This window comes from Larimichthys crocea, chromosome X (genome assembly GCF_000972845.2).
Source record: "Larimichthys crocea isolate SSNF chromosome X, L_crocea_2.0, whole genome shotgun sequence".
NCBI classification, from domain to species: domain Eukaryota; kingdom Metazoa; phylum Chordata; class Actinopteri; family Sciaenidae; genus Larimichthys; species Larimichthys crocea.
Genome location: NC_040020.1, coordinates 24950780 through 24977325, shown reverse-complemented (window position 1 = coordinate 24977325; position 26546 = coordinate 24950780). Strand labels below are relative to the sequence as shown.

Below are 26546 nucleotides of genomic sequence, written 5' to 3'. Positions count from 1 at the left end.
TAGTGGGTTTTTTTGTCTTTGTGCTGTTCACTCTGTTCTGTGCAGGGAGAGCAGAGAGAATTGCAGCCTGTTGAAAGAGGAGGTGGAGGGACTGAGGAGGAAGCTGGAGAGGATGGTGAAAACGAAAGAAGACCTGGTCAACATGGAACTGGAGAAGGAGGTAAAAACCTGTGCAGCTGTGGGATAGTATTGTTTCACTTTACATGATATTGATATCACATTCCAGTACAAAGAAAAGTTTATTTATATCTATCATCCAGTACATTGGTAGACCAGAATCTTTGGATAATATTGGTTGATTACACATGTATGAATGTCCATATTAGCAGATTATGTTTAAGCTGCAAGTTTGTGTATTTTTTTAAGTTTAAAATATTTTTGTTGTTTTCTTAACCGTTTTAAATTGAACACTGTGTGTTCAACTGTGGTATATTTATTGTCTTTGCATTTGACTGCTGTCATAATAATAATATCATGTATTTCTCATACATGGACAAACATGTGACCCCCTTCCTTTTCTTGAATCCTTAGAGGTTGGCTGAGAAGCTCCAAGCCTGGGAAAACCTGGGCCAATCTACTGGACTCAACATCAGGTCAGACACTGTATCAAAGTATTCCTGTATGTAATTTCGAGACAGATGCACAGAGGAGAAGTTTTGTCATTATGTTTTTACAAAATATGAATACATTCCAGTAGGTGGCGCTGTGGTCATTCCAAATAAATGTGCCTCATCACTGTGGATTGATTCCAACAGCATGTATAGGAGCGTGTGTTTCATACCTACGTGTGTGCACGCGCTGACTGTGTCTCAATGCATGCAGTCAAAACTGGTAATGAGAGACTGATTGCATGTTTCCTTGTGAGCAGCGGAGCACATCTGACAGATTATAAACACTACAGTTTTGTCCTATTGCATGCGTGTGTGCACGCCCGTATGCACACACACCATTTTCTCTCTGATTAACTCGGCTACGATGTAAACTGAATGTTAAATGGGACACATCCACACAGCAACTCTGGTTTGTCTTGTACTGTGTGTGTTTGTGTTTCTGTGTGTGTTTGTGTTTCTGTGTGTGTGTGTGTGTGTGTGTGTGTGTGTGTGTGTGTGTGTGTGTGTGTATATAAAATGTGTGTCGCACCTTCCTACAGGGCAAGAAATGGTAAGACGCACTGTAGAAATTATGAAATCTTTCTTGTTGTAAGATTTAATTTTAGTGTTATGTACTATGGTATAAAGCCTGATGGCATTTGTTAAATTTGCAGTTAATAAAAGACTCACAGGAAAGGATCACAGGAACGTAATACCAACTTCAGTTTAATGTACACCATGCTCGGTTGAGCTGTCAATCATCTTTCAGAAAATTTAAGTCTGTCTCGGCTGTCGTCCTGGGTAAATTGAGTTGGAAATTTGAAACCTTCCTCAAAATTCAGGTGTTCAGGCAGCCATGCCATTGGCCGCTTGAATGCTGTGGATGGGGGGAGGGGGGGAAGAAAACAACCTGCGTTGCACATACAGCTTCTAAAGGGCAGCCATATGTGTGAGACTCATACTGATCAAAAGTAAAGGTTAATGCAGCTTGCAAATCAACACTTAGAAACTCCTTCAAGCTGTTTTTACTGTTTACTAAATGGCCAAGTTAATTGTCAGGATGTTGTTTCCCCGACACAGTCCTGTGACGCTGAGGCAAATGGAAAGCAGGAGCGTTTCATTCAGCAGTCTGTTCACCTTTATTTCCCTCAGTACAACAGTGATTTATACTCGCTGATTCTTATTTGTGCATCAGTGGCGTATTTGCTTGGTGCTGAATCTTTACATGTATGTGTTTTTGTTAAGCGATTATGGGGAAGGTAAAGTAAGTAAGCTTAATATGATACATGTCATTATGCTGTCTTTGTGGTATGAACAGAAAGTTTCAGTAGAAAACTGACAGACTGATCTCACAGTGCCATCAGTCATGTAACAGCGGCTGATTAATGTCTAAACAACGTTTCGCATTCGAGCCCTTGCTAGTCTTCAAGTATAAAATATCTCATGAAACCTGTATTGGTTTTAGCACGCGAGAATGTATTTGTATTATTGATTTGTTTATTTTGCTGGCCGGTAAGTCATTTCTCATAACCACAAGCTGATACTTGATACATTGTTTTGCTTTAGTTTACAGTAACTCGTTCTGTCACTGCACATTTCAGGGTCATCTATTAGTGGTGTAAGAAGAATATGTTGTGGAGCAGTTGTTAATAAGGAGTAAACATATTGGCACTATTGTTGAGGAATCTGCCTCCATAAAAGCCAGGATTTAGTTTCTCACTGGCCAATTGTGCTGGTTTGCCAGACGAAAATAACTTTTGGACAGAAGTTAAACTACAAACAATGTGACATGTGGAGACGAGCCCCACAGTCACAGCTGTTGGCTGTTTATTCCCTTTCCTTCTGTTGCACAGTCTGATATCATTGTGCTTGCTTATGTGTCTACCTCATGTACTTGACAACTGAATGAAAATATTTTTTTATTGTTGAAGGGACAGACGATGAAAATATACAAGGAGACCTTCTAGTTTCTTTCTCAGTAACGTTTTTACTGACTAGAGAGAATTGAGACTGTTTGGTGCATGTGTGTGTGAAGAAACCAGTTGGAAGTTACAGTTTGAGCTGTTTGTGTGTCTTGATGCTGTTCCCTACAATCATGGATTCTGTCTTTTTGTGTCTCCCAACCTCCTCCCAAGTGCTCAAAGTTAAAAAGTTATTTTACCTTTTTCCCCCAAAAAATTGGTATTCCAGTCTCATCCTGAAATGCAGTTTCTTAAAATTTCTGAGCTCTATATATTATTTCCTAAAACAGTAAAGCAGTAAGATTATTAATTCTCAGTTTTGTTAATCAGATACTCATTAAAGCAAAAATGTGAGGATTTGCTCCTTTTCTCTGTGATTGTAAAAATATATTTATGTGTCTCCTTCACTCCTTCAGCAGTGAGAAATTGTGATGAGCATTTTCAATTCAATCTGATTATTGAAAATTCAGGTTATTGTTGAAATTAATTATCAGAATTGTCATAAAAATGTTTTTAGGCAACAAAGCTGATCTCATGTGAATGGATTTCAGAGCAGAGGGTGTAATAAATATTGTAGATAATATACAGATGGTATGTAATGTGACGTTCAAAAGTAATTAGCTACATCGACTGATAAGTGGAAACAGGAGGTATGCTTTTGGGTTACGGAGGGAACTCCTTATCACAAATATTTTTCTAAAACTGAAACTTTAACAAGACTCTGGGATATTAGAATCACTTCCCTCTGCTCAGTAGACTAACATCACCCTGACAATGCGTTTACTTGTAGTAATTCATGATGTCTTACCCAATAATATGCAACCATCAACAGAGATGTCTGGCTCATGACCTGCAGCAAAACACAGAAAAGAAGTCTCTCATAAGCAGTGGAGAAGGCCCTTTGTGCTCTGGGCAATGTGGAATTACCTACTTTGGGTACCAAAGTTATTCCATCATATGATTCATGAACTCATATTTTAGTCATGAGATTATTTCCATAACTAAGGCTCCACCTAGCGGAGGAGGAAGTGGTAATAAATCCACACTATGCAGCATTCACATGGCATACTCACCTTGACCACTCAGCCTTTTCTCATTTGTCACATGACTCAGCGGATTATGTAATGCGGACTACCTCTGGCAGTCTCTAGTGAAACCGAATGTTTTTGTCATGGAGCGGGGGGAAAAAAAAGCAATGTTACATTCACTTCCTGTGGGTCAAGTCTTGCTCTCACCTAACGTCATGGTGTTTGCTTCACTTTTCCTGTGTGTCATTTTAACTGCTAGGTGGCAGCAAAAGTAAAAAGTGAAAAAAAAAGAGCAAAACTCCTGTAATGTGTGCCCATTTCACAAGAGATAAGAACATAATGGAGCTCAATTTTTTTGGACCGATCCTTAGTTACAGGATTTTGGAGGTCATGCGATGCTTCTCTGTTGGAGTACGTGACCTTCTGCATTGTTGCTGTCCCACTGAATGGTTATATGTGTGTGTGTGTGTGTGTATGTGTGTGTTTTTTATCTGCCAATCTCCCCCAGTTTGTTTTGTAGAACTGTGACCGGTATTTAGCCCACTATCCCCCACTCATCTCTCCCTCTGCTGCTCATGTCGTTTTATTTCTCAACTCCCTACTGGCCGACTAACAAAAGAATATAGAAAAACCTACATTTTCATCTCTTCTCCGTCTTCCATGCTCTCTCAGTCATATTGATTTTTCATTGTGTGAGTGTGTGTGTGTGTGTGTGTACACATGTGTATGTTAACTGTTCTGTGTGTGTGTGTGTCTGTAGGAAACCAGAGGATCTGTCCAGGGAGGTGATTCAAATCCAGCAGAGAGAATTTGCCCTGAAAGAGCAGAACTACACACTCAACAGCCGGTAACAAACACTTCTTCACACCGACACAAAATCCCTCTCTGTGTCTTCAGACCTTTTTCTCTCGTTCTGTCTGTCTGCATGCATGCATCTCTCTCCCCATGTATCTATTAGAGCGTATCTCTAAGAAGTCCTTAATTGTCACAAAGTTAATTAAACTGGTCCTGATTCTGATAGCACTCCTGACAGTAACCATTGGTGTGTGTGTATGTGATTGCGATTGAGAGAGAGGGAATTCGCTAATTAAACTTGTCCTGTTTAGGCAGAGGTGATGTCTGTAGGGAGGGCTGCGTGCATGCTCTGGTATATTCATGCTGCAGCTCAGTCCAGCTATGAAAGCTTTCATTAGCCAACAAGCATCTCTCTTCTGCCGAGCGTATTGGCCTCATTATGAAATATTAGAAACAGCAGAATGGGAGAGTGGTGGGTGTGGGAGGGATGGGTGAAGGGAGCGTGTGGTGTAATTATTGTCCTCTGGTATAATTATTGTCCTATTGATCGGACCTGGCACAAATCGCTGCTGCAAATAATTTCTGGACAGTTGTTAAGGAATTATTTGGTGTGAGTCAGGTAAGTTGTCTGTTAGGGAGTATTATTCTAAACTGACTATAAATTGCTTCTCTTAGATTTTCTGAACATTCAGCACTAATCAACCTGTTTCCCTCTTCCCTGCCCTCTCATCTCCCCTGTTATTAACCCACACTCAGACACACACACACATTTTTACCTTCTACATTTTCGTTTATCCCGCTCTTTCAGTGTGAGGAGCTTGGAGCGTTCACAGTCTGAGGTTCGTGCAGAGCTTTCTCAGCAGCACGGCAAGACTCTGGAGGAGCAGAAGAAGAGGGAAACACAGGATGGTCTTGTCCGCCGACTACAGAAGAGAGTACTGTTATTAACCAAGGTGCACAGTTAATCGACGACACACACGAAAACAAACTCATGAACACAGAGGCATTAGCAAATATCACAACAACACCATTCCACCATCACTCAATGCCAGAATTTTACTTTAAATGTTGCGGGAGCGCAGCACACACTCGAATCTCAAGGCCAGCACAGAATTCCTAATCTGCCCTTCTACCCATCTCTCCCTCTGATTGGCCGATAAATGTCACGTGACTCCTCAATCTGTCTGGCTTGCTTCCTTGTGCTCTGCAGTTCCTGAGCAGACCTCCCTGTGATATTGATTTCTCAGTGTGTGTAATTCCCTGGGTCAACATACTCAGTCTCTTAGTACACAAATAACACACACATACATACACACACCCTTACCCAGTGCCATAACTAAGCAGAGCTACAGGCATGCTGAAAAATACGGTTTGGTTCTGTTTTGGCAGAGACCGCGTTCAACCATTCACACTTTACAGAGCGCTCAGAGGGTGTGAATAACTGTTGTTTATCACTGTTTGTCACATTAGATTTAAAAAATCTATCCATTTCAGTTGTTTTTTAAATACTTTTTTAATTTATTCAGGGATGGTTTGCTGAACATTTTGGATGAAACCAGACAGATATTCTTTAACCTATATTAAGCGTAACGACTGTGGTTGAGTATTTTAAAGCCTCTCAGCCAACCAAATCTGGAACTGCCCAATTACATTTAATCTGTTATTCGTTTTTTTTTCTTTTCACTCATTTAGCAAGAAAAGTAGCAGGGGTTTCAACAAATGATTGTTTTTATTATTTAATATGAAAGATGCCTAAAGTAGCCAGCTATCATTGTTACTTTCTGGCTAAAAGTAACATTTTTGTATGCTGTAATAACTGATTTTCAAGATGCAGACATTTTATACATCACGTAATAACACAAAATGTAATTAAGTAATTTAAATAGCTGGACCCAGGTCTGTGACATTTTTGGTTGAGAAATGACTCCAGCTGTTAATCATTTTTTTAAATTGATGTAGTCTTTGTGTGAGCTCTGAGGAATACAGATCTCAAGTGCCTTGCTCAACTGTTAAGGAAGCAGATAGAAGAACAAATTTCACCCATCCCTCTCTGCCACATCTGCTTAATGCTACTGTTGGTCTGCTAAGATGTTTTGTTACTCATACACTTTTATGGGACAGACTTGCCGACCCATTAGAGACGCATCGTAACGCACTAGATAAAACGGTTGACATAAAAGCACTTTCAAAAAAGAAAAGATTATGAAAGAGTAATGATAGTTTTATCTCTCTGTCCTCCTGCTCCCTGTTTGTATATTTCCTAAAATTAAAGTTTTTATCAGAGGAATGCCGACAGATTTTTGATTTAGATTAAGTGAATTTCATTGCACGTCAATAGACAGTAAATAGCCAAAGGCCCTGCTGGTTAGGCTTTGCAGCAGACGCATACGCACTGACCTCCAAATGTTTGTACCTTTTTGTATTTATTTCTGTTCAGTCTGTCCTACCTCTTCTCTCCTTTCCAAGTTTCTCACCGGATGCATTAGGCAGTTGCGTAATGTCGTATGACAAGTGAAGCCACTTTGGTGCCAAAGCAAATAAAGTTGAATTAAGGATGATTTCACATATACTGTTTTTAAATGAACCAGACTCAGTCATCTTTAAATGGATTATGTTGGTTTTGATCTGGCTAATCACAGGCTGAATCTGATTAGGGTAATCATGGTTTGTTTTCAGATACTAGCCTATGAGCTAATCTGACAGCCCAATTGCAGCCCATTATGCACAGAATTTCACATAATGGGAATTACAAGGTGCTCTAAGCCACTCTGAAAAGACTGCACTTAGCAATCAACATGTAGCACATGCAGTTATCTGAACTGTTATTTACTGCTGGTATTTATTACCTGACTTCAACCTGAATTGGATATGCTTTCCTAAATTAGCCCAGTTAATAACAGACTATTGAGCTTTAGATGACCCTCAAAATTCAAGGATGGTCTCAAGCAGCCTGGCTGTTTTTGTGCGATGTTTATTAAAAGCCTGATTGCCACAAAATGCCGCCTGCTTTGCTTTATAATACGCCATGTACCAGTGCAGTGAAAGGAGGGGAGGAGACGCATCATTTTAAGTCTTGACTGACACTGAATTTGCATTAATAAACAGGCTGTTTGCCAGTTTTTAAAAAGATTGGATTGTTCTCACTCATCATGTTGCTTGGCAACAAGTACAGATTTGCTATGTAAACGCATGGATTAAATGTAGTAATCATTCATTACCCGTTACAAGCTAAAAATATTGTATCAGGCACAATTTTCAGAGGTGGTTACCATAAAGAGTGTTTTCAAATGCTTAATCACTAGCTGAACATTGTTGCACTGTAAGATATTAAACACAGACTAATTACTGTAACAGCCTTGGTAAACAAGAAATAATTCCTTTTTTGCCCACTTAGCAGTTTAGCTGACTACACGACCTTCTTTTAATTTCTCTCCAAACTTTCTAGATCAACCGAGCGTACATTTAAAAAGTATAGCATATGCAGACTAGTTATTGAAAGTGAAGTGGCTGAAATGGACCATTGGTTTAGAAAGTCTAATTATTAAGGTGATAGTTTCTGTTATGCATTCACGACAGTCTTAAATTTCTAATATGCCCTGTAGATGGCTGACTTCTCTCTCTATACAATTTTGTTTTTGTTATTCGGGAACCATAAGAAGACATGTATGTTTTTGTGTGTGAGAATCAACATACACACACACACACACACACACACACACACACACACACACATCAAGCAGACAGACACACACTGACAGAGACTTATGATCTATTTGGAGACGGCGTGTCAGTCTGAGTGACACTTGAGAAGACGTTGACTTGAAGAGGTTTTTATCCTCTCTCTTCTCTCAGAGAATCACCCGCTTGGTGTGTTGATTTACTGAGCACAGTTCACTGTTGAGAACATGTCTTTCATTTCGGTGTTAGAGAGGAGGAAGAAAAAAATCCATTTGAATTAATTTTCAATTATCTCATCACATATCTGATAAGAGAAATGAGGCAGCATAATATTATATGCTTCATTTGCAAAGACATTTCTCTGTCATGACTCTCTGATTTAATTTATGATTTATTCCTTATCCTTTGTTTACAAAGGCATTTGTCTTTGATTTGATTATTACACGGGGAGGGATGCAGATAAGCATGACCATAACCTTAAGCCTCTCTTGTGACAGCTTGGATGAGAGTGCCGCTGCTGCCTCATACTTTGTTCGTCATTTACAAAGACATTTGCCTGTCATGTTACCGCACCAGGCAGTCATATGAAGGTAACCAAGACAAATCAGAAAAAGATCAAAGAGCTGTGATATTGTCATGCACACAAACATTACATATCCGATAGCACAATCTGTCTTCTTCATTGGCTAACATGGACATTTGTAGTAGTAGTAGTAGTAGTATACAACAGCACTCTTTTTATTTTGTAATGTTATGTTAATATGTGTGTATTTGTGTGTTACAGGAGCGTGATGGAATGCGTGCTATACTCGAGTCCTATGATAGCGAACTGGCTCCTACTGAGTATTCTCCTCAACTCAGCAGAAGGCTCAGAGAGGCAGAGGACGTGCTGCAGAAGACTCAGAACCACAATGTAGAGATGGAGGTGTGTGTGTGTGCAGGCCTGTGCACAGACTCATATATACAAATCGCACTTGCATTTATAATTTTCTGCTTTATCTTCCATATAGTCAAGTTCATTCTTTTCAAAACAAAATTTGAGTACTTATTTACACTCGTCTTAGCTGCCGGCCAATTTGGCGTGCATGTTGATGAGTGACACCTTACTCATTGCTCAAGGCACTGTAAATGCGTGGTGCTCAGCTGCTCCTTGTCAGCACTCTCAATACTTTCTCTTAGTGGACAAATTGACAGTTATCTGCTCTGAAAACTGATAAAACTGCACTTGTGGTAGTCAGGGACACTGTGAGCAACACTGGAACGAAATGGAGAAGGCTCAGTGAATGAACTGCAAAATTGGAATAATATATATGCGTGCTCCTGCTTTTGCTCTGCTGACATGCTCTGTTCCTGTCGATACTGTATATCGGCGGGACAGGAAGTCCTCTTTTGTACTTTGCATCTGTAACTTTTTCTCTTTGTTCTGTCCTTCGATTCAGGGCCAGTTGACCAAAGCACAGGAAGAGACAGGGACTTTGAAACTGCAGCTGCAAACAGTAAGTGTACATGTACACACTCCCTCCAGTTTTCCTCTATGACATACAGACAAAACACATATTGTTTTCTTACATTATTTACCAGATTTGAATCCAATTAACTTGACAAGGTAACTATTCGTACCTGTATTGAAACTGTAGAAATCTTAATTGCTACTTGATGATTATTGAGGTGCTAATGACTGAGGTGACTCTGTCTGTGATAATTTCACAGACATTCCTCAGTCATTAGCACTTAAGATATCTCAAGTACCATTTGAGTCACAGCTGTTATCCCCGCACATGTATGATACCTTTCTGTGAGTCAAAGAAGCTTAAAAAAATGTTAATGCCTCTCTGACTAAAATGCTGACGACGATGACGATGATGATGATGTTCGTCCTGTACACTTATTTTAAAGGAACAGTCTTATTTAGCAGCGGATTGGCATTTACAGTAAAAGTACAGTGGCTTCCTGGTGTTGAGTAATGTCTCCCAGCTCTTTCATCTTGACTGAAGTGACACTAATTGACAGGTACTACGAATAAGGGAACAGTATAGTCTCTGAATAATGTTGAACAGTCTAATCTGTGAATTTTATCTGTCATCTGTTAAAGGGAACCTTTGGGTGTTTTTAAGCCGGACTCTTATGCTATTTTTATGCCCATGTTTTCATGTTTTTATGTCCAAGTGACTAATGGGGACAACAATTTTTTGAGATTGCTCCAGCTTTGAGCAAGAGAGCTGCAGCTGTGAGACAAGCTGTAATGTGTTACCCTTCAGGGCAATTGCGTAGTTCACTGAAAATGCTTTAGTGTTTTAACACATCAGTTTGAATTCACCAAAGTCACACAATAACAAACAAACTAACTGACAGAGGAAGCGGTAAACCAGCAGCTCCTCTGTTCTACAATGTAAAACTACTGTTCTTTTCAATGGAATCTGGTGGCTTTGAACAGAGTGATGTAACAGCTGTTTCTGGTTAAACGAAAAGGATCGCACTCGACACCAACGTCTGTCTCTGTAGGGTCCTTTCCATAATATTGTTTGACACTTATAGTAACAATCTGGGCCTGACAGTGGAGAAAACAAGCACTTTTAGAGGACGTACTTTGATAGTGAGGAATGGCCCCAGAGGATTACACATTGCATTTCATTTGGCAGTTTGGCTACAGCGATCTCGCTCTATACTGAACCAAAAATTGTCAGTCACTGTCATTGTTAGTCACTAAAACATGTTGAAAGATGTAAATGTTCCATTTTACATTTGCTTTATGTATTATTTTTAATAGCGAGGTGTGGGAATGACAGAAAAGTTACAAAAAAATAGTATAAACCAGGATAGAGCCAGACAGTTGGCATGTGGGACCTAAATTTGCTTACACACTTTGTGCATCTTTCTTTGTGTCCTTACTTGTTCTATGATCTCCCTTCTTTTCATGGCTCCTTGTTGCCGAGGAGACATCAACATAGCCATGGCAATGAGTATCGACGCGTGAAATCCACCTGTCTGGTATAGCAGTAATTACTTATCCGTCTTGGGATGCGTGAGAGTGAGGATGAGCTGCGAGACAGATGCTGTCAGAAAAAGAGGAAAATGGGGTCTGCAAATGAAAATGAGGGACGATTACAGACAGGAGAGAGAGATCAGAGGAACTAACTAAGACAGAGACAGACTAAAACGTGTATTAAAGGAAAAAGGATTAGGACATTGTGAAATGCAAAATGAGTCTGTGGACTAATGGTGTATAAAGGCTATATCTGTTTGTCTGGATGTCTGTCTCGAAAAGATAGTAGCACACTGGAATAGAGTTCTCAGGATTTATCTGCAGCCAAAAGGTTTCTGCCAGGCACATGGCCAAAGGTGGTCTGATATTAATGCACCAGACCCATTTCCTTCTCTGTCTGTTCCAGGTGGAGCTAGAACTGGAGTCTCTAAAGAAGCAGCAGGCCTTTGCTGCAGACAGCAGTTCTTTAGTGACCAAAGAGGAGGTCAGCATACTCAGGTAGTTGGCACACCACACACACACACACACACACACACACACACACACACACACACACACACACACACACACACACACACACACACAACCTGTTGCAAAACCTAATTCAAAATCTGTAAAAGATTCATGCATATACCATGGGTGGATTAACTCAGCCAGACCTCACATGTGTTGTCTGGGATTAACCTCTTGAGTCAGTGATGTGCTTGGGCATTATTCTGTGTGGTTGATTTTATTAAGTGTGTGTGTGTGTATGCGCATGCATTTTTCAGGCAGAAAATTGAAGATTTAGAGGCAGAGCGGCAGCGATTGGAAGAACAGAACAACATTCTGGAGATGAGACTTGAGAGACACAATCTTCAGGTAGGCACCTAGACCTCCTCTAACTGTTCTCTGTGATGGATTTACTTGTCTGGCACAAAGGAACCAATTTAATAACCCCGATGGCACCAGTCAAGCCCGTGTGACATCGCAGATTGATTCACACAAACGCTTCCCGTATCTATCTTTTTCAAACACAATTGGACCCAGGTGTAATTCCAGCACCGCCCAATGGAAAAGTTGTAGAACCTGTGGCTGATTTAAAGTCATTCTTTATTGGTTGCAGGGATTAGAATGGACAGTGGTGGTGCAGATATTGTCAGAATAGATGTAGTGTCAGCTGGGAATGAAACTGGCTGAAAGGAAATGAAATGAATCCTGGTTGGAACGCACACATGCATGACTATGTGCATCTAATCCAGCGACTTTCATCTTGCAAAGTTGCTTAACTAACTCCCTCTGTTATACCTGATCCCTTCTCCTTTTAAATTGGCGCTATACTTGTGTGTGTGTGTGTGTGTGAGAGAGAGTGTGTGTGAGAGAGTGTGTGTGTCTGTTCAAATCTCATTTTAGCCAGGTTCTCCCCTGACTTATACTGTGCTAAACTAAACCTACCAGGGCACTTTAATGAAACATGTGTGGGCAAGCGTGATGGTTCCATTTAGCCGTGGGGTGAATGAATTCCATGTGTTTTCAAGCATGACCACTACTTTTAAAGCAATTGACAACCAAGTGTAGGTTGCACGGTCAATGGATCAGTTCTTAGGAGTAAATTCTTATGACTCTTCCATGGTCTAATGCACACCAGGAGACCTCTACATCAGAGTGAAGAGACGAGTGACTGAATGGAGAAGCATTTGAAAGGGGAAATGAATGGCTGAATGAGTAGGCATAAATGACTTACAGAACTGAATGCTTGGATAAACTGACAATGTTTTTTTTTTTTTTATTACATTAACTTGCACGTCAGATTTCTTGTGGTCTAATCCATCATTACCGCCCTGTCTTTATATTTAGATCATACTGACTATAGTGTGACTGTCAACCACTCAGATTACAAATGTAATGAGACTGCTTTTCATGGACTCAGGAAGGCTTAGTCTTTCCCACCAGTAATTTGTCAGGAGGCATTCTTTACAATTGACATTTTTTAAAGACCAGTCCACCTTTTTATTGCGTGTATATACAATAAATGTGACTGATTCAGTCCTTCTAATGGTGCTGTACGCTATGATATGAAATGTTATCTTCTTTTTTTTTTCCCCATATTGATCGATATCAGTACCTTCCACAATATATTGTTTATGCTGCCATTTTGATTATCCTCTGCTACAGAACTCTCTGTTCCAGAAACAGCAGGTTCAAGACTGAACCCCCTCAGTGACTAAACACTGCTTTCCCCCTCAACCCCATCCTCCATCATAGACCAAGCTTTTTGTTTTTATTTCTCCTCCCTTCCACCATTGACCCCCACTCTACACACTTTTGCACATTCATATTCAGTCCAGTTACATTTCAAAGTTCACTCCACAATGAGATTTGTCCATTTTATTACTTATTATTTTATCTTTAATGTATAGCAGCTGTTTTTTCCATTGTTTTGTAGCATATGGTTGTTGATGTTGGTCATGGTAATGAATGAGTTATCTCCTTGCGAATAGAGCAAGCTGAAACGTCGGCTTTAAGATTATATATGGAAGCCAGCACTACTGCAAAGCTTTCATCTTGTTATTTTCAGAATCTCTATTCCAAACGTTTATTATTGATGACAGAAACGTAAACACATTACGTCCTCTGTGCCTGAGCTTTTTTCCCCTCCACCACCTACGCAGTTGTTCAGAATAATAAATGTAGAATCTTTATGAATTGGTTATAGGTGTTATCTGTGTTTTGTAGAATAAAACCATAACAAGGTAGATTCAAAGAGTATGTGGTGAGTGATTGTAACGGTGGTTTTAAGGATATTTCCTCCAAATTTGTCTATCAAGGTGATCTCAAAGAGCCATTAGTATTCAGTTCAGTCTGACTATTAAGAACAATAATATTGTTTGCAGACAGATTTTCAGACCTGTTGAGGGTTGTTATGCTCTCCTCCATATTTGTTCTGTTTTAAGTAGCCCCTTTGTGGTTTGGACCCTCTTTATAAGCATAGAGAGGATGTGACATCGCCATTGTGGCTTCAACAAGTGCAACAGAATTTCAGCTATTTTGAATTAAGCTGGTAATAACAACTCCAAAAAAACATCTTATTTCAGAATAAAAGAAAGAAAAGGATATCAGTCCATTCCTCACAATTTATTATTTTGCATTTTCTTTGTTCACTGATGTATTTTATTTCTTGCACCACAGACTGTTGCAGCAGTCATGACTTAATACTGCTGTACTTTGTCTTTTTGCTTTTGCTGTCATGTTTTTGTTGTCATACTAGTGTCTAGACAGAGATAATTGTTGCAGTTTCACGAGGTTGCATCAATGTACTCTCTCTTTTGTACATGTGCTTACGTGGGCATGCACAGTTGTCTAATACAGAGGCCCAACAGCATTATCCTCAGACATTTCTTTTAGATATAAAGAGAAATAGCACTAGATTAAAATGCTGAAGTTGTTAGGCCAGGAAAGGTTATTTCCAGTCTTTATTCTGTGTTTGATCAAGCAGATGTTTAAGGCTTCCAAGCAGTCCCTTGAGATTATATAGGTCATCCTGAATATGGGGTTTTATGGCAATGTGGCAAGTAGCTGTCAGGATGTTTTGTTCTCTTGTTACAGTAGATATTTTGTTCTTCATAATGTTGACAAGGTAGTTTCCAACAGTTGACACCCCTGCAAAGGTAATAAAATCAGCCTACTCAAACAACAAGCCCTTACCCATTCTCCTTACCAATTTCCTTGGGGGAATCCTGTCTGTACCAGGCGTGCAGCGATTAACTGATGTCACTATTAACTGCAGTTTAAAACGTCATGGTTTTGTAACCGTAAAGGCTCAGTTACACCAAATGTTTCTGTCTCTTACAATCAAAGCAGTGGTGAGAAAAGGGTTGGGCAAGTGAATCAGAAAAATGGTTTATTGCCAAGTATGATTTTCACGTTTGGTGTCATTGGTGCATAAAAAACATTGTCTAAAAATATAAGAAGGATAAAGAAAATCAAGTATCAAAAACCAACGGTAACAAAGCAGGAAAAGACCACTGCACTGTTTTCACATTTATTGCTTACCAAAGCAGCATGTAATTCCCTCAAATGTATAACACCTGCATAAAAGATGATCATAATATAATCATGAAATTGAGATTCTTTCTGAGAGTATAATCTTGCATTCATAGTCTGTTGTCTGAGATGGCTAAATATGATACTAGTATTACATATTTTTCATGACGATGAAAAAGACAATGCTATTTACCAATGTCCTCAATGCTTTTTCAACAAATTAAGTACAAATATTTTTTTTCTATAAGTATTCCTTTTAGTTAAAATAACATTATCAAACATTGATTTGTAGGTGTACATTGGATGAACTACCTCTTCTTAGTCACTTCATTATTTTGAAATGTATGCTGTAGGTCCAAATGGTGTAAAGCCACAAATCATTAATAATGATAATAATCTTAATGGTGCAGCAGTAGAAATTCCTGGAATTGAGGGGATACCTGGAATTTTTTTTAAGCGCTGGTTGAAACAGTCTCTATCTTGCCTTTAACAGAGTTGGTATGCAGCTTTCAGGTCATGCCCTTTGTAATATAGAAGCCAAGGTACTTGAAGCGGACCACTCTCTCCACCAAGAATCTGGTGGTCAATGTTAACGGGATTGAGTTCCTTCTTGCCAAAGTGCACTATCATCTCCTTAGCCTTGCTGACATTTAGAAGGACGTTATTGTCTTGACACCAGTGGGTTGGGTTTTCTTCTTTTAGATAGGTTGCTGAAGGATGGCAACAGCAAATGAGGGCAAGAAGCAACTGTCTGTTTATTCAGGTATAGTTCTAACTGTCAACCTTAGTTTTAAATGTGTCTAATCTTATGATAACCTTCCCTTTCCTACTGTGAAGTTTGTGTACTGTCATATTGTGCCATTGACTGAAACTCTTCCCACCAGACAGTGTGTCTTGTCATCGCACTCTTGTGCATTGGTAAAAAAAGGGAATTTTTTTTTTAATCTGTTTCAAAATAAAATTGATAAGTCTTCTGACCCTTGAGCAGAAGAGATGATGGCAGTGCTGCTCCGTTTTTATCGAGTAAATCACTGAAATGATTCAGGCCATCAGCAAAGAGCGCCTTATCCCCCTTCAGCCTGCTCATTGTAGGATGTAATTTGAGAGAGAAGTGTCAGTAATGATGGTTAGATGGTGAAACACATTTAACGTGCAAGTAGATTCAAAACTTTCCAAAAAGAATTCCTTTTACAACCTGCTGTAATCCGCAATTTTTTGTCAACACGAATTACAACTATATTTTGTTGTGTAGATACATACCAGTCCAATTAGCAACCCAAATCACAAGAAAAGGTCACACCATCCCAGATAACGTGTTTCAACATAGTCATGTCTGACGTGGAACAGTATCATATGTTGCACCTTTCTGTTGTTCCTGAGGAAATCTTCAGCACTCCATGTTGAAAAGGTGTTAAACTAAGAAGCGAACAGGAGAGAAATTACAGCTCAGATCTTCCATGGAAGGTGCAGCATCTCTGCAGACCTTTGCCTTTATGCTTTCTACGTAGAACTTCAACCTACTCTTGCTTATCTATAAAATCCCAAAGGCTCATGTCCCTGTGGCAGAGCCTACCAGGGATTCTGATCCTAATACTACATGGTCCAAAAAGTTCTTCAACTTAATCTCCGCCAAGGCTACGAAACCAGTCCTGTACTTCAGTTGGCTTGCAAAGAGGATAAAGTCTTCTTAGCAGTCCACCCAAATCAGTGCCCAGCCATTATTTCTTCTTTCTATGTTGGTTTTGAAGGGAAGTCTGCAGGTCAGCATCTATGTGTCTGCTGATTTATGAAAGGCATAGAAACTAGGACCCGTCCCTAAACGTCTTTCTACCTGTTGGGATTCAGAGATCGCTCTGTGGGCCCTTACAAAACCAACAGACAGAACTGTGAGGGTGTTGTTTTTAAAGATATTTTTGGTGTTTGCTCTCACTATAGAGAAGCAAGTCAGTGCCCTTCCTCTGCAACATGTCAGTATGCAGTTTACACCAGGGATTCTGAAGGTGACCTTGCAGCCTTATTCTACTTTTATCCCAAAAATGACCAATTAATGCTGACACATGGATCATGGAGCCCTTCAGCTGCAGCCCTACTGCTTTTCAGAACAGAATATTCTATTTTTCTAGTTTGTGCTTTGTATGTGTATCTGAGCCTAAATATTTCCTGTGGAGTTTTAGTAGCGTTATGGAGCTACTTTTATGTGTGGCTCCCTGTTTTGTTTATCTTGTGCATCCACATGAGGATGCACATTCATGATCGTGGTATACAGTCCTACCAATGGTGTCACACTATTCCACTGATCAATGGGTGTCAAGATATATAGCAGTGAAGAAGATGACTGCAAGCTAGTAAACATGGATTTTAAACTATGAGAAAGGAAATGCACTAAACTCTGTAAGATCTCAAGGATATACACAATGCATTATGGTAAGTAAGACTGAGTCGAATCAAATTTTATTTGTATAGCCCAAAGTCACAAAGTACATTTGCCTTGGAGGGCTTTACAATCTGTACAGGGAGTGACACCCTCTGTCCTTAGACCCTCGGTTCGAGTGAGGAAAAACTTGCCCACAAAAAACCTTTAACAGGGAAAAAAGGGGGAAGAAACCTCAGGAAGAGCCACAGAGGAGGGATCCCTCTCCCAGGATGGACAGACGTGCAATAGATGTCATGTGTACAGAACAAATCAACACAAACATTGTAAAATTACAGTAGCAGATATGGTAGCAATAATGACCGTGGTAATATGTGTAGTGGACGTCATGCAGGTCCACAGCAGCAGCCATGATCCACGAGAACCTGCTGGACGACAGAGCACAGAAGCCCTAACTATAAGCTCTATCAAAAAGGAAAGTCTTAAGTCTACTCTCTTAAGTGTTGACCGTGTCTGCCTCCCGAACCCAGAATGGTAGTTTGTTCCACAGAAGATGAGCCTGATAGCTGAAAGCTCTGGCTTCTAATCTACTTTTGGAGACTATAGGAACGACAATATAAATATGAATTTGAATATAAACATAACTTTTGTTTGCTGGCAAGAGAACTCCACAAGCCCCCTTTAACTAAGGATTTTATCAGAGGATACCAAATATTTGTGCCCTGGCCTAAGCCGAGATAAGCCCATTTCCAAACAAATCTGTCTCAGTAGATACTGTCGCACATTTATTACAACTCCTCACTCCATCTTGAGCTTTCACCCTCCAATTGGCTTATGTATACCCTCCACAAGGGATCCGGTGAGCTCCCTTGGCCCCATTTTAAGAGACTCTCCATCAGGCCATCTGTGCTGCAGCTAGCGGGTTAACCTCAAATTTTACCCATGAAGGAAAAACCAGTGAGGTGTAACCTTTACCTCTGTCCCTAAGGCAATGAGGGTTAGGATGAATCTAGGTGAAGTACATGCTCAGCAACTGGTCTAATGTTCATCATTGCCACATGATAACACAAACGCCTTCATCAAGCAGTTATCAGTAGTTTACTTTTTGAGGCATCAGTGCTTGATGTACTATTGCCATATATAAGCCCACAGATGATATGGACCAAATATGAAGACATAGCTGATTGATATTACTGAAACCATCATCTACAGTACAGTATTTTTACATGCAATTTTTACTGAAAGGACAGCTATTTACATATTGAAATTTCTTCCTCACCACCATAATACAGTTATGTAAGTATGTTCGTGGTGCGAACATTGCATCTTTTGAATGAATGTTATGAGATGACTAAGGACAGTCAAATAGAGCATCTAGGTTTTATAACAGAAGTAGTAGTAATACGTAGAGAGAAAGGTATGGACATTAAGTAAGATAGAAGAGTAAGTAATGTACACACACTCTTAAATGTTTTTTTTCATTTTCTTTTGTAACACATCTTTAGATTATTGTAAATAAAACCTACAAAATATAAAGTCTACCAAAAACATTGTGCCTGAATTATCGGATCGCACTGAGCTGGATAATCGACAGACCTTGCTGCCAACAGTTTTCATTGAACCTGTTCTTTGGTTAAAAAAGGAAACTGTAGTTTCAATGAAAACTGTAGACTGTGAGGTCTGTGTCTTATACTGAGTAACCAGGACTTTTTCTGTAAAGATTCATTGTTGTTCATCTTTCATGGATTTGAGCTCCATGAATGCGATTACATTTGCCATTGTATTGGGGTAGCACCATAAATCTCAGAGATGATCATCTAAATCTAGTACCGGTGGGAGTAAATCAGCTTGTTTTTTTGTTTTCTTTTTTGGTAAGTTGAGTAAACTGATCCCTTTTTAAATGGGTCTGTGATTTCCTCTGGACAGGTGTACTTGCTTTGTAAGGGAGAGTGGCCAAAAAAAGCCAATATCAAGAAAGGAGCTCCAGTCTGTTGGCCTCTGCAGTCCCTCCAGTGAACCTCACTTTATCAGTTCATGTGGTGCATGGGTGTATGTACATGCGTTTTTCTTATTTTTGATAGTACCCCTCCACTCTCACACTCACGTACGCTCACTCACCATTAGTGTGTCACCTGTTCCATCAATGACTCATGTGTCCCCCGTGGTCGGAGCTGTATTTAGTCTATAAGTGGATGTTTCAGAGTGATTTGTTCAACTCTTAAAAACAGACATTGTTCCCTGGACTTCAATGCCCCCTCCCTCTTATACCATCTCTCCATCTCATTCTCTCTCTCTTACTCATGCTCTTGATCTCCTGATCTGTTGCTCTCTCTCCCTGCCTCTTGCTCTTTTTAAAACAGACTGTGCTCCCTGGTATTAGATGTGTCGTTATTGTTGTTCTATGAATAAGATATATGTAGCCTTGGGCACTTAGAATGGCACTCCACCTTGCTGCACTGTAAATACTGTGTACTAGTGTAGGCTGTATATATGCATGTAAAACACACACTCACAAAATAGGCCAACTGAAATATTGTAATATTAAGCAGTTTGCAGACATCCACTGTGAAACTCAGGAGGCAATTTGGCATTTTTCTGTTCTCGCAGCAGGAAACTTAAATATAATTTGTCTTAAATGCAGACGCGCATGTGCAGTGAAAGGTAATCACTCCTGTTTGTGTTTTATAGATCATCCCTGTTTTTTGTCTGTCATACACTCTTTTCCTGCATTTAATGTAAAATAGAGACAAGATTTTCCATTTTCTTACTTTAGTGTGATATATCACGAGGAAGGTTTAACCAATTAAAAAATGATTATGCTATGTCTTGGCTTACTCTGAAAGCAATGTGCTTTAATAGCAAAGAAAAATAAGTGTCCTTTGTTTTTGCAGTTCAGCAGTCAATTAAAAACTTTGCCCATCGGCTCAGTCCAGACTTCCAAAAAGTAAAACATGAAGTGCACAGCCAAATCATTTTAATTTTCTTTAGCTTGACCTAATTTTTTAGGAGTTATGTTTGAAAGAGTTTTTGCTTTCTGACAGCGTGTAGCTGTTGGCTGCGTTTTGAGGACTTTACTCTTCTTTTTGTGTTGGGTTTACAGCTCTAATCTACATATCTGTCTCACACTATCTGGCTCTCCCTTCCATTTTCTCTCTCTGTGTATCACAGCACACATATACAGATGCATCCTGAAATAAACCCTTTTATATACAGACGTAGACTATGAAAAGATTTACGCAACATGGACAATTTTATTTGGTTGTGACGTGTGTGCAGTCCAGTTGAAAATGTTTTTGATATAAATACACACTATTTCCTGTTCCTTGTTTTGGAACGCTCAAGCCTTCTCTTCCTTTTAAATTATACAGAGCGTTATTTATAAGTGTGGGGCTTTTTTCCCCCCCTCCATCCATGCTACTACTCCCCTACGCCAAAGGCAACGATAGCTCAACCCTCTTTCTTTTCACCGTGTTCTTTTCTATGACAGTTTCCCATCTTCACATCCCCTTTCTCCTTGTCTGCCTCTTGCTCTCCCCCACGCCTGTAGTTTATTTGGCAACCGTCGCTTCGGGGCACTTGGAATCTAATTTAGCCAGTAATCAAGAGCTCAGAAGGTGTGTGTGTGTGTTTGTTCCTGTTTGTGTGTGTCTCCCTATATTGGCATTAGGCTAAGATAGACTCTCCTCATTTATCCAGACCCCATAGTCAGAAAACAAAGTAAGAAAAGAAGGAAATGGTGCTTTCTGGAAGCAACGTCGCCATTTGTGCTTTAGTATTAGCTTCTTATTCTGCCAACAGTCAGTTATATTGATCGCTCGTTGTATGTAATATAATTTAGTTTGAGCCTGCTTAAAGTTAAACTGCTTCTGCTATATTGTTTAATGTTGGCATCAAGATGAAATGAAACATTTACTAAAACTCTTCTGTTGCAAGTGTTTGAGTGACTTTATCAAACATTCAGTAAAACTTTTTCCATGCCTACATATTTATTGTTGCAGTACATATAGAATTTGTTGAACACATTGTGCATTTCTAGAGTTAAGATGCAGCACATTTATAAATTCAAATAATATGAAATAAGAGTTTTCCTACTCACTGTATTAGTCCTTTTCTGAAAGTTTTGTTCACGTTCACAAAAGTATCAGTTGCACTTCCTTCCCTGCATGCAGTTTATAAGTGCGGAGTATTCTGCTAAGGTGCTGCTCTGTGCTAAGGCCAAAGAGTAGCACACTGGGAAATAAAGCAGGTGGGCAGTCTGATGTTCATAACTTTACTGTATGCTCCTGCAGCCTCTGTAGAGAAGATTTTGGCACGTTAGGTAAAGCAGAGCATTCAGAGGTTACACAAAATAAATATCTTTCCAAACAGAAAACTGGAAATACAGTTTCTTATTTCAATTCCACATGCCTTGTCTCCTACACTAGCATTTAATAGCAGACCTCTTTCACCTATGCAAGGCTGGCAACAACATTTATTATTCTGAATTATGTGAACACATTTTTTTGTTTCTAAATGTAGCATTTAAAACAGTTCAGCATATTTTAAGTGCTTGCGTGATTCAATTTTGTGTTTTTACATGGTTGAATGCAATTATTGCAAATTGGTTTAGAAAATACTATAATAATATAATAATATTTCTGAAAAATATGACAAAATGCTGTAAAGTTGCATTCTAATTTAGCAGAAGTCATAACTGGACCAGGATTATATAATCAAAAAAGGAGTTTTTCAGTTGCTTTCACCAGCACAGTCTAGCTACCAATAAAGTAAATTATTCCAACACAGTTATTGTTGCAGTAAAATAACCTAAAGTACAACTTGCACCATTTAAAATAAATAAATAAAAAATAGAGACATGGCTATTTATTACATCCAAACTCAGCAACAGCTGAGTATACCATATATAAAAAAAATGCTCTTGAAATGATAAAAGCCAACAAAGTGTGTTGAAAATATATTTTCTTAAGAGCATGGGTTGATTTCTTGGAAAGCACTTTTGGGGCACCACTTCACCTCTCATCTCCTCCTGATTTATTCCTCTGAATCATAGTCAGCACACTCTTCCTGATGGGTTCCATTAAACTCCTCCTGTCCTTTTTTAATGAAAGTCTGTTCAAGATTTTCTGCCATGCAATGTTTTTACCATGCACATTTCACAGAACAATGGTTTCTGTGTTTTCTGCAGATGTATGTGCTGTTTTTATGTGCTCGAGCTTTGTCTGGTACACGTATTTTAAAGGCCTGTGAGCTGTTTGTGTGAGAACTTTAAGTTCATGGGGAAGAACAGATAGAGACACTGTGTGCTGGATACCATTACATTTTACCCCTGTGCTCATTTTCATCCAAACCAAGATGGGACAAAGCTGAATTGACGGCATAGTCTGAAGACTTGGGCAGTCATTTACAGCTGATACATAATTGATTAATGGTCTAATCTGCAACTGTCTTGATAATTGGTTAATTATTTAAATCATATTCCCAAACAAAAGACTCAGCCATTCTCTTGTTCCAGAGAATTCAACAGGATGACATAAACATGCATCATGGCTACACTAGGCCTGTTTAAAAGTTGGCCTTTTTTAGGAAATCGCCTTATTTGTTTTCTTTTTGTCTCTTAAATCTGTCTCCTAAATATGAAGCAAGACACAGCATCAGCTGGTTAACTTGACTTTGACTGTAAAGAGGGGGAAAAAGCCAGCATGACATAAAATAAACACAACCTAGCAACACCCAGGGAGATCAGAAATTAACATGTTATATCTCATTTCTTTTAATCCGTGAGTCTCGTCGTCACAGTGACATTGCCAGGCAACCAGCTGAGACTTCAGAGTAATTTTAGAGTGACTTTGGAGTCTTTGCCTTAAAGAAATATTGCCATTATGGCACTCAACTTGAGAAATGTGTTAGGTAAGAGCATGCTGGTTCAGCAGGATTGCATGCATGTATACGTTGTTTTCATATTAATATGACATACAACAGAATATTTTATTCCACCAAGTTAAAGAACTTTAAAGAAATTAATGGAAGTTCTTTTATGCTCCTTTTCTGCCTCAGGGAGACTATGATCCAGTGAAAACCCAAGTTCTCCACTTTAAAATGAACCCTACCACTGTTGCCAAGCAACAGCGGCAGCAGGAAGTTGAGGCTCTTCGGGAGGAAGTGACACGTCTCAGGGAACTCATGCGCTCATTGCAGGATGGAAGTACTCTGGTCCAATCACAAGACGACTCCAGTATGCACGCCCCCAGCCTCGGCCTCAGTTTGCCACCATCGAAGGAGGTGCTGGGTAAGATCCACACCACACTCACATTTACAGACTCACTCGTAGTGAACTGGTTCATTAACTCGAACTAGGCTTCTAATGAATGAATCAGGGTTGTCAGTGGCACTGGAATTTTCATCTTACATCAGATTTCCATTATCATAAGACCATGTCCTCCATAATCTTTATGGAGCTGAACATATTGTAGGTGCCACAGCTTAGATAAGGGCCAGAGCAAACATTATTGGAGGAATAAATCTTCACCAACACAGAGTATGTCAATGTTGGGACACAGCAGGTACTTGGGCTCAACTTCAGCTGTAATCAGTCAGTTGTTATAGAATAGTTTAAACCTTGAAATGTTCTCCATGCACCATAGGAACCATTCTGTTCAGTATGAAAGTGAGTTATATAAGAGTTCATTGTGTTTGGACTTTTATTTATACTGTTAGTTACCAAGGTTAAGAAGAGTGTCACAGGTAACTTTACAACATAAGGTTATTTCTTATTCATTTATAGAGTTTACAACATAGGCTTGAGCAACAAAAGATCTAGTCCCTTTATGCTACTCAGAATACAAAGAAACATAAAAATAGATGGATTGATTAAGAAAAATAAATCTTTATTTATGATGAATGGTTTTATATTGAGCTTTTCTTATCTTTTAACCACGGGAAGCTCTTTACTACACATGTCAACGTTCACCCATTCACTCACACATTCACCTCACTGATATCAATGATGAGCATGAGCCCCGCCGTCCACTCAGGATGCTTTCTGTTGCTTGTCTGTAAAAAATAACAAGACCTTGGCACTGGAATTTTGTCGCCTTATGTTTGCTTAAAATGTAAAATTCTCTCTGACCTTTCTTTACCAGGGTGGAGATGTATGTCGTCTAGGACATCTACATTTTATTTCTCTTTAATGAAGCAATTTGATACTTTACTACTCTCCAAATAGTACATTTGTTGATGTCCTGTTCTCTCTTCGACTAATGAAGAACGATTAAATGAGAGAAACCGTTAACCTGCACCCTCTACTGGCTGAATCTTAAACCAAAGTGAGAAGAAAATTGCTTCATTGCTATTTATATTTGAGGCCACTAATGTATGACAGACAGTTAGACGGGGAAGTTTAGTTATGACAGGGTTAAATATTTAATTGGGGTTCAGGGCAGTTCAGCCTCGGAAGTCTGTTAGTTAATTTGTCTCTATTCTATTATATTCACTTTTCTTCTGTCTCTCGCTCACCAGCACTCAGCACTTACAAAGACAAACTGATTAATTATCATGCCTTTGAGGTTGGCGTAGGTTTATATAAAGTATTACGTCATATACTCTATATGCCTAAACATTATTTGCAGTGAGGAGCTCACTGACACTGAGTAATGGTTGGATCTCACGATGAACTAAATTAAATAATAAATTACAGATTTCAAATAGAGCTTTGAAAGTTATTTGTGACAAAAAGAAGTGCTTAATCTATGAATGAACAGTATGGCAAAAGTCCCACTTTTCCACATGACATTGGACGGTTCTTGTTTTTTTCTTCTTCGTCTTCTACTTCCACGTCCATAGCAACGCAGCTCTCAGTCACCACCTTTTCTACCAACAGAAACTAAGTCCTAATTGAGCTGAAAGAGTTTTAATGGCAAACAGATATGTGAAATAAACAGCTCTGTGTGTATATTGCAGTTCTACCTGTGAACTTAAAGCTAAGTAAGCTCCACGGTTAAGTTGTTAGAGATTTTAAACAATGTGTCTCATTTTTCCACGAGATTAGAACCATTTCTATTAGACTCACCAAGCACTTTTTAAAAAGGAAATTAAACCAGTGAATTGAGCTGTTGTTGGTGTCATTAAGGAAGTATTATTACTGGATTTACGCATGATCGGATTTTGTGAATGAGGGATTATTTTTGCCTCTTCTTGGAAGCGTCCTGAGGGTTAGTTTGCAGTGGAACGTGAAAATATTATTGAACACACTGAGTTTGAACACACAATTGACCCGTCTTCTTGCTGCAGGGGCTCCAGGTAGATCTTATTTTTGTAACAAATGTTGTCATGCTGTGTGATGTAGTTGGGAATTTGACCACACCACTTAACAGATAAATCCTGCCAGCATATAAACTGTGATTACAACCCATCATTTTCATGAGTTATTTTAAAAGTTATTTTTTATTAAAAAGTTAAATTAAATTACACTTGTTGGTAGGGATGTAACGATGCATCGTGACACGATTAAAAATCAATACAAATGCGTGACGACTCGCATCGGTGGACAGAAAAAATTAATCACGATTCTTGCCGAATGGGAACCCGCACAGCGCGTGCTCTCACTGGTCAAACAGGCTTCCCGGCGCGTTGCGTGAGCGTGGCGTATTTGGTCCATCCTGCACACGACTTCAAACCCCACCGGGAGTGTTTCAGGAGCAAGCACTAGCCCGCCAGACTTTGTTTACTTGGTCAGATTTGGACATTTTCCTGGTGTTTCCCTTCTAAACATGCTTCTACATGTGTAAATATGTTACGTAGTTAGTTAGTTTCGCTTTTGTCTGTTTTTACGACCGGCAGTTTGCACGGGGTATTTTATTTTGAAAATCCACTGGATTCTCTTTGCTTTTTCTGTGTCTGGCTTTGGCCCGCTCGAGGTGCTCTGTGGAAATTGACGCGTGCTGCTCGCAAGTAAATGTTTTTATTTACTGCCAGCCACATTGGCTGGTGATCAAAAAAGTTAATTTAGAGCCCTGGTTACGCCCCCTCGTGAGCGAAAACTGCAAATCACACCAGTTAACAGCAGTTTACTGTGAGATTGTTTCTAAAGAAAGCAGATATTTGCCATGTGTTTTGTTGTTT

At 39.3% G+C, this 26546-nt stretch overlaps 1 protein-coding gene across 5 annotated transcripts in view; it reads left to right on the top strand.

Moving 5' to 3' along the window:
• mad1l1 (mitotic arrest deficient 1 like 1) overlaps window positions 1-26546 on the top strand; it is a 64132-nt gene that overhangs the window by 13869 nt on the left and 23717 nt on the right. For all 5 annotated transcript variants that reach the window (XM_019253719.2, XM_019253721.2, XM_019253720.2 and 2 more), the window contains exons 8-16: window positions 46-160; window positions 532-593; window positions 4340-4426; window positions 5183-5327; window positions 8837-8977; window positions 9492-9548; window positions 11442-11533; window positions 11806-11896; window positions 23484-23715. In XM_019253719.2, coding sequence (XP_019109264.2) covers window positions 46-160; window positions 532-593; window positions 4340-4426; window positions 5183-5327; window positions 8837-8977; window positions 9492-9548; window positions 11442-11533; window positions 11806-11896; window positions 23484-23715 — 1022 coding nt within the window. The remainder of the gene's footprint in view (window positions 1-45; window positions 161-531; window positions 594-4339; window positions 4427-5182; window positions 5328-8836; window positions 8978-9491; window positions 9549-11441; window positions 11534-11805; window positions 11897-23483; window positions 23716-26546) is intronic.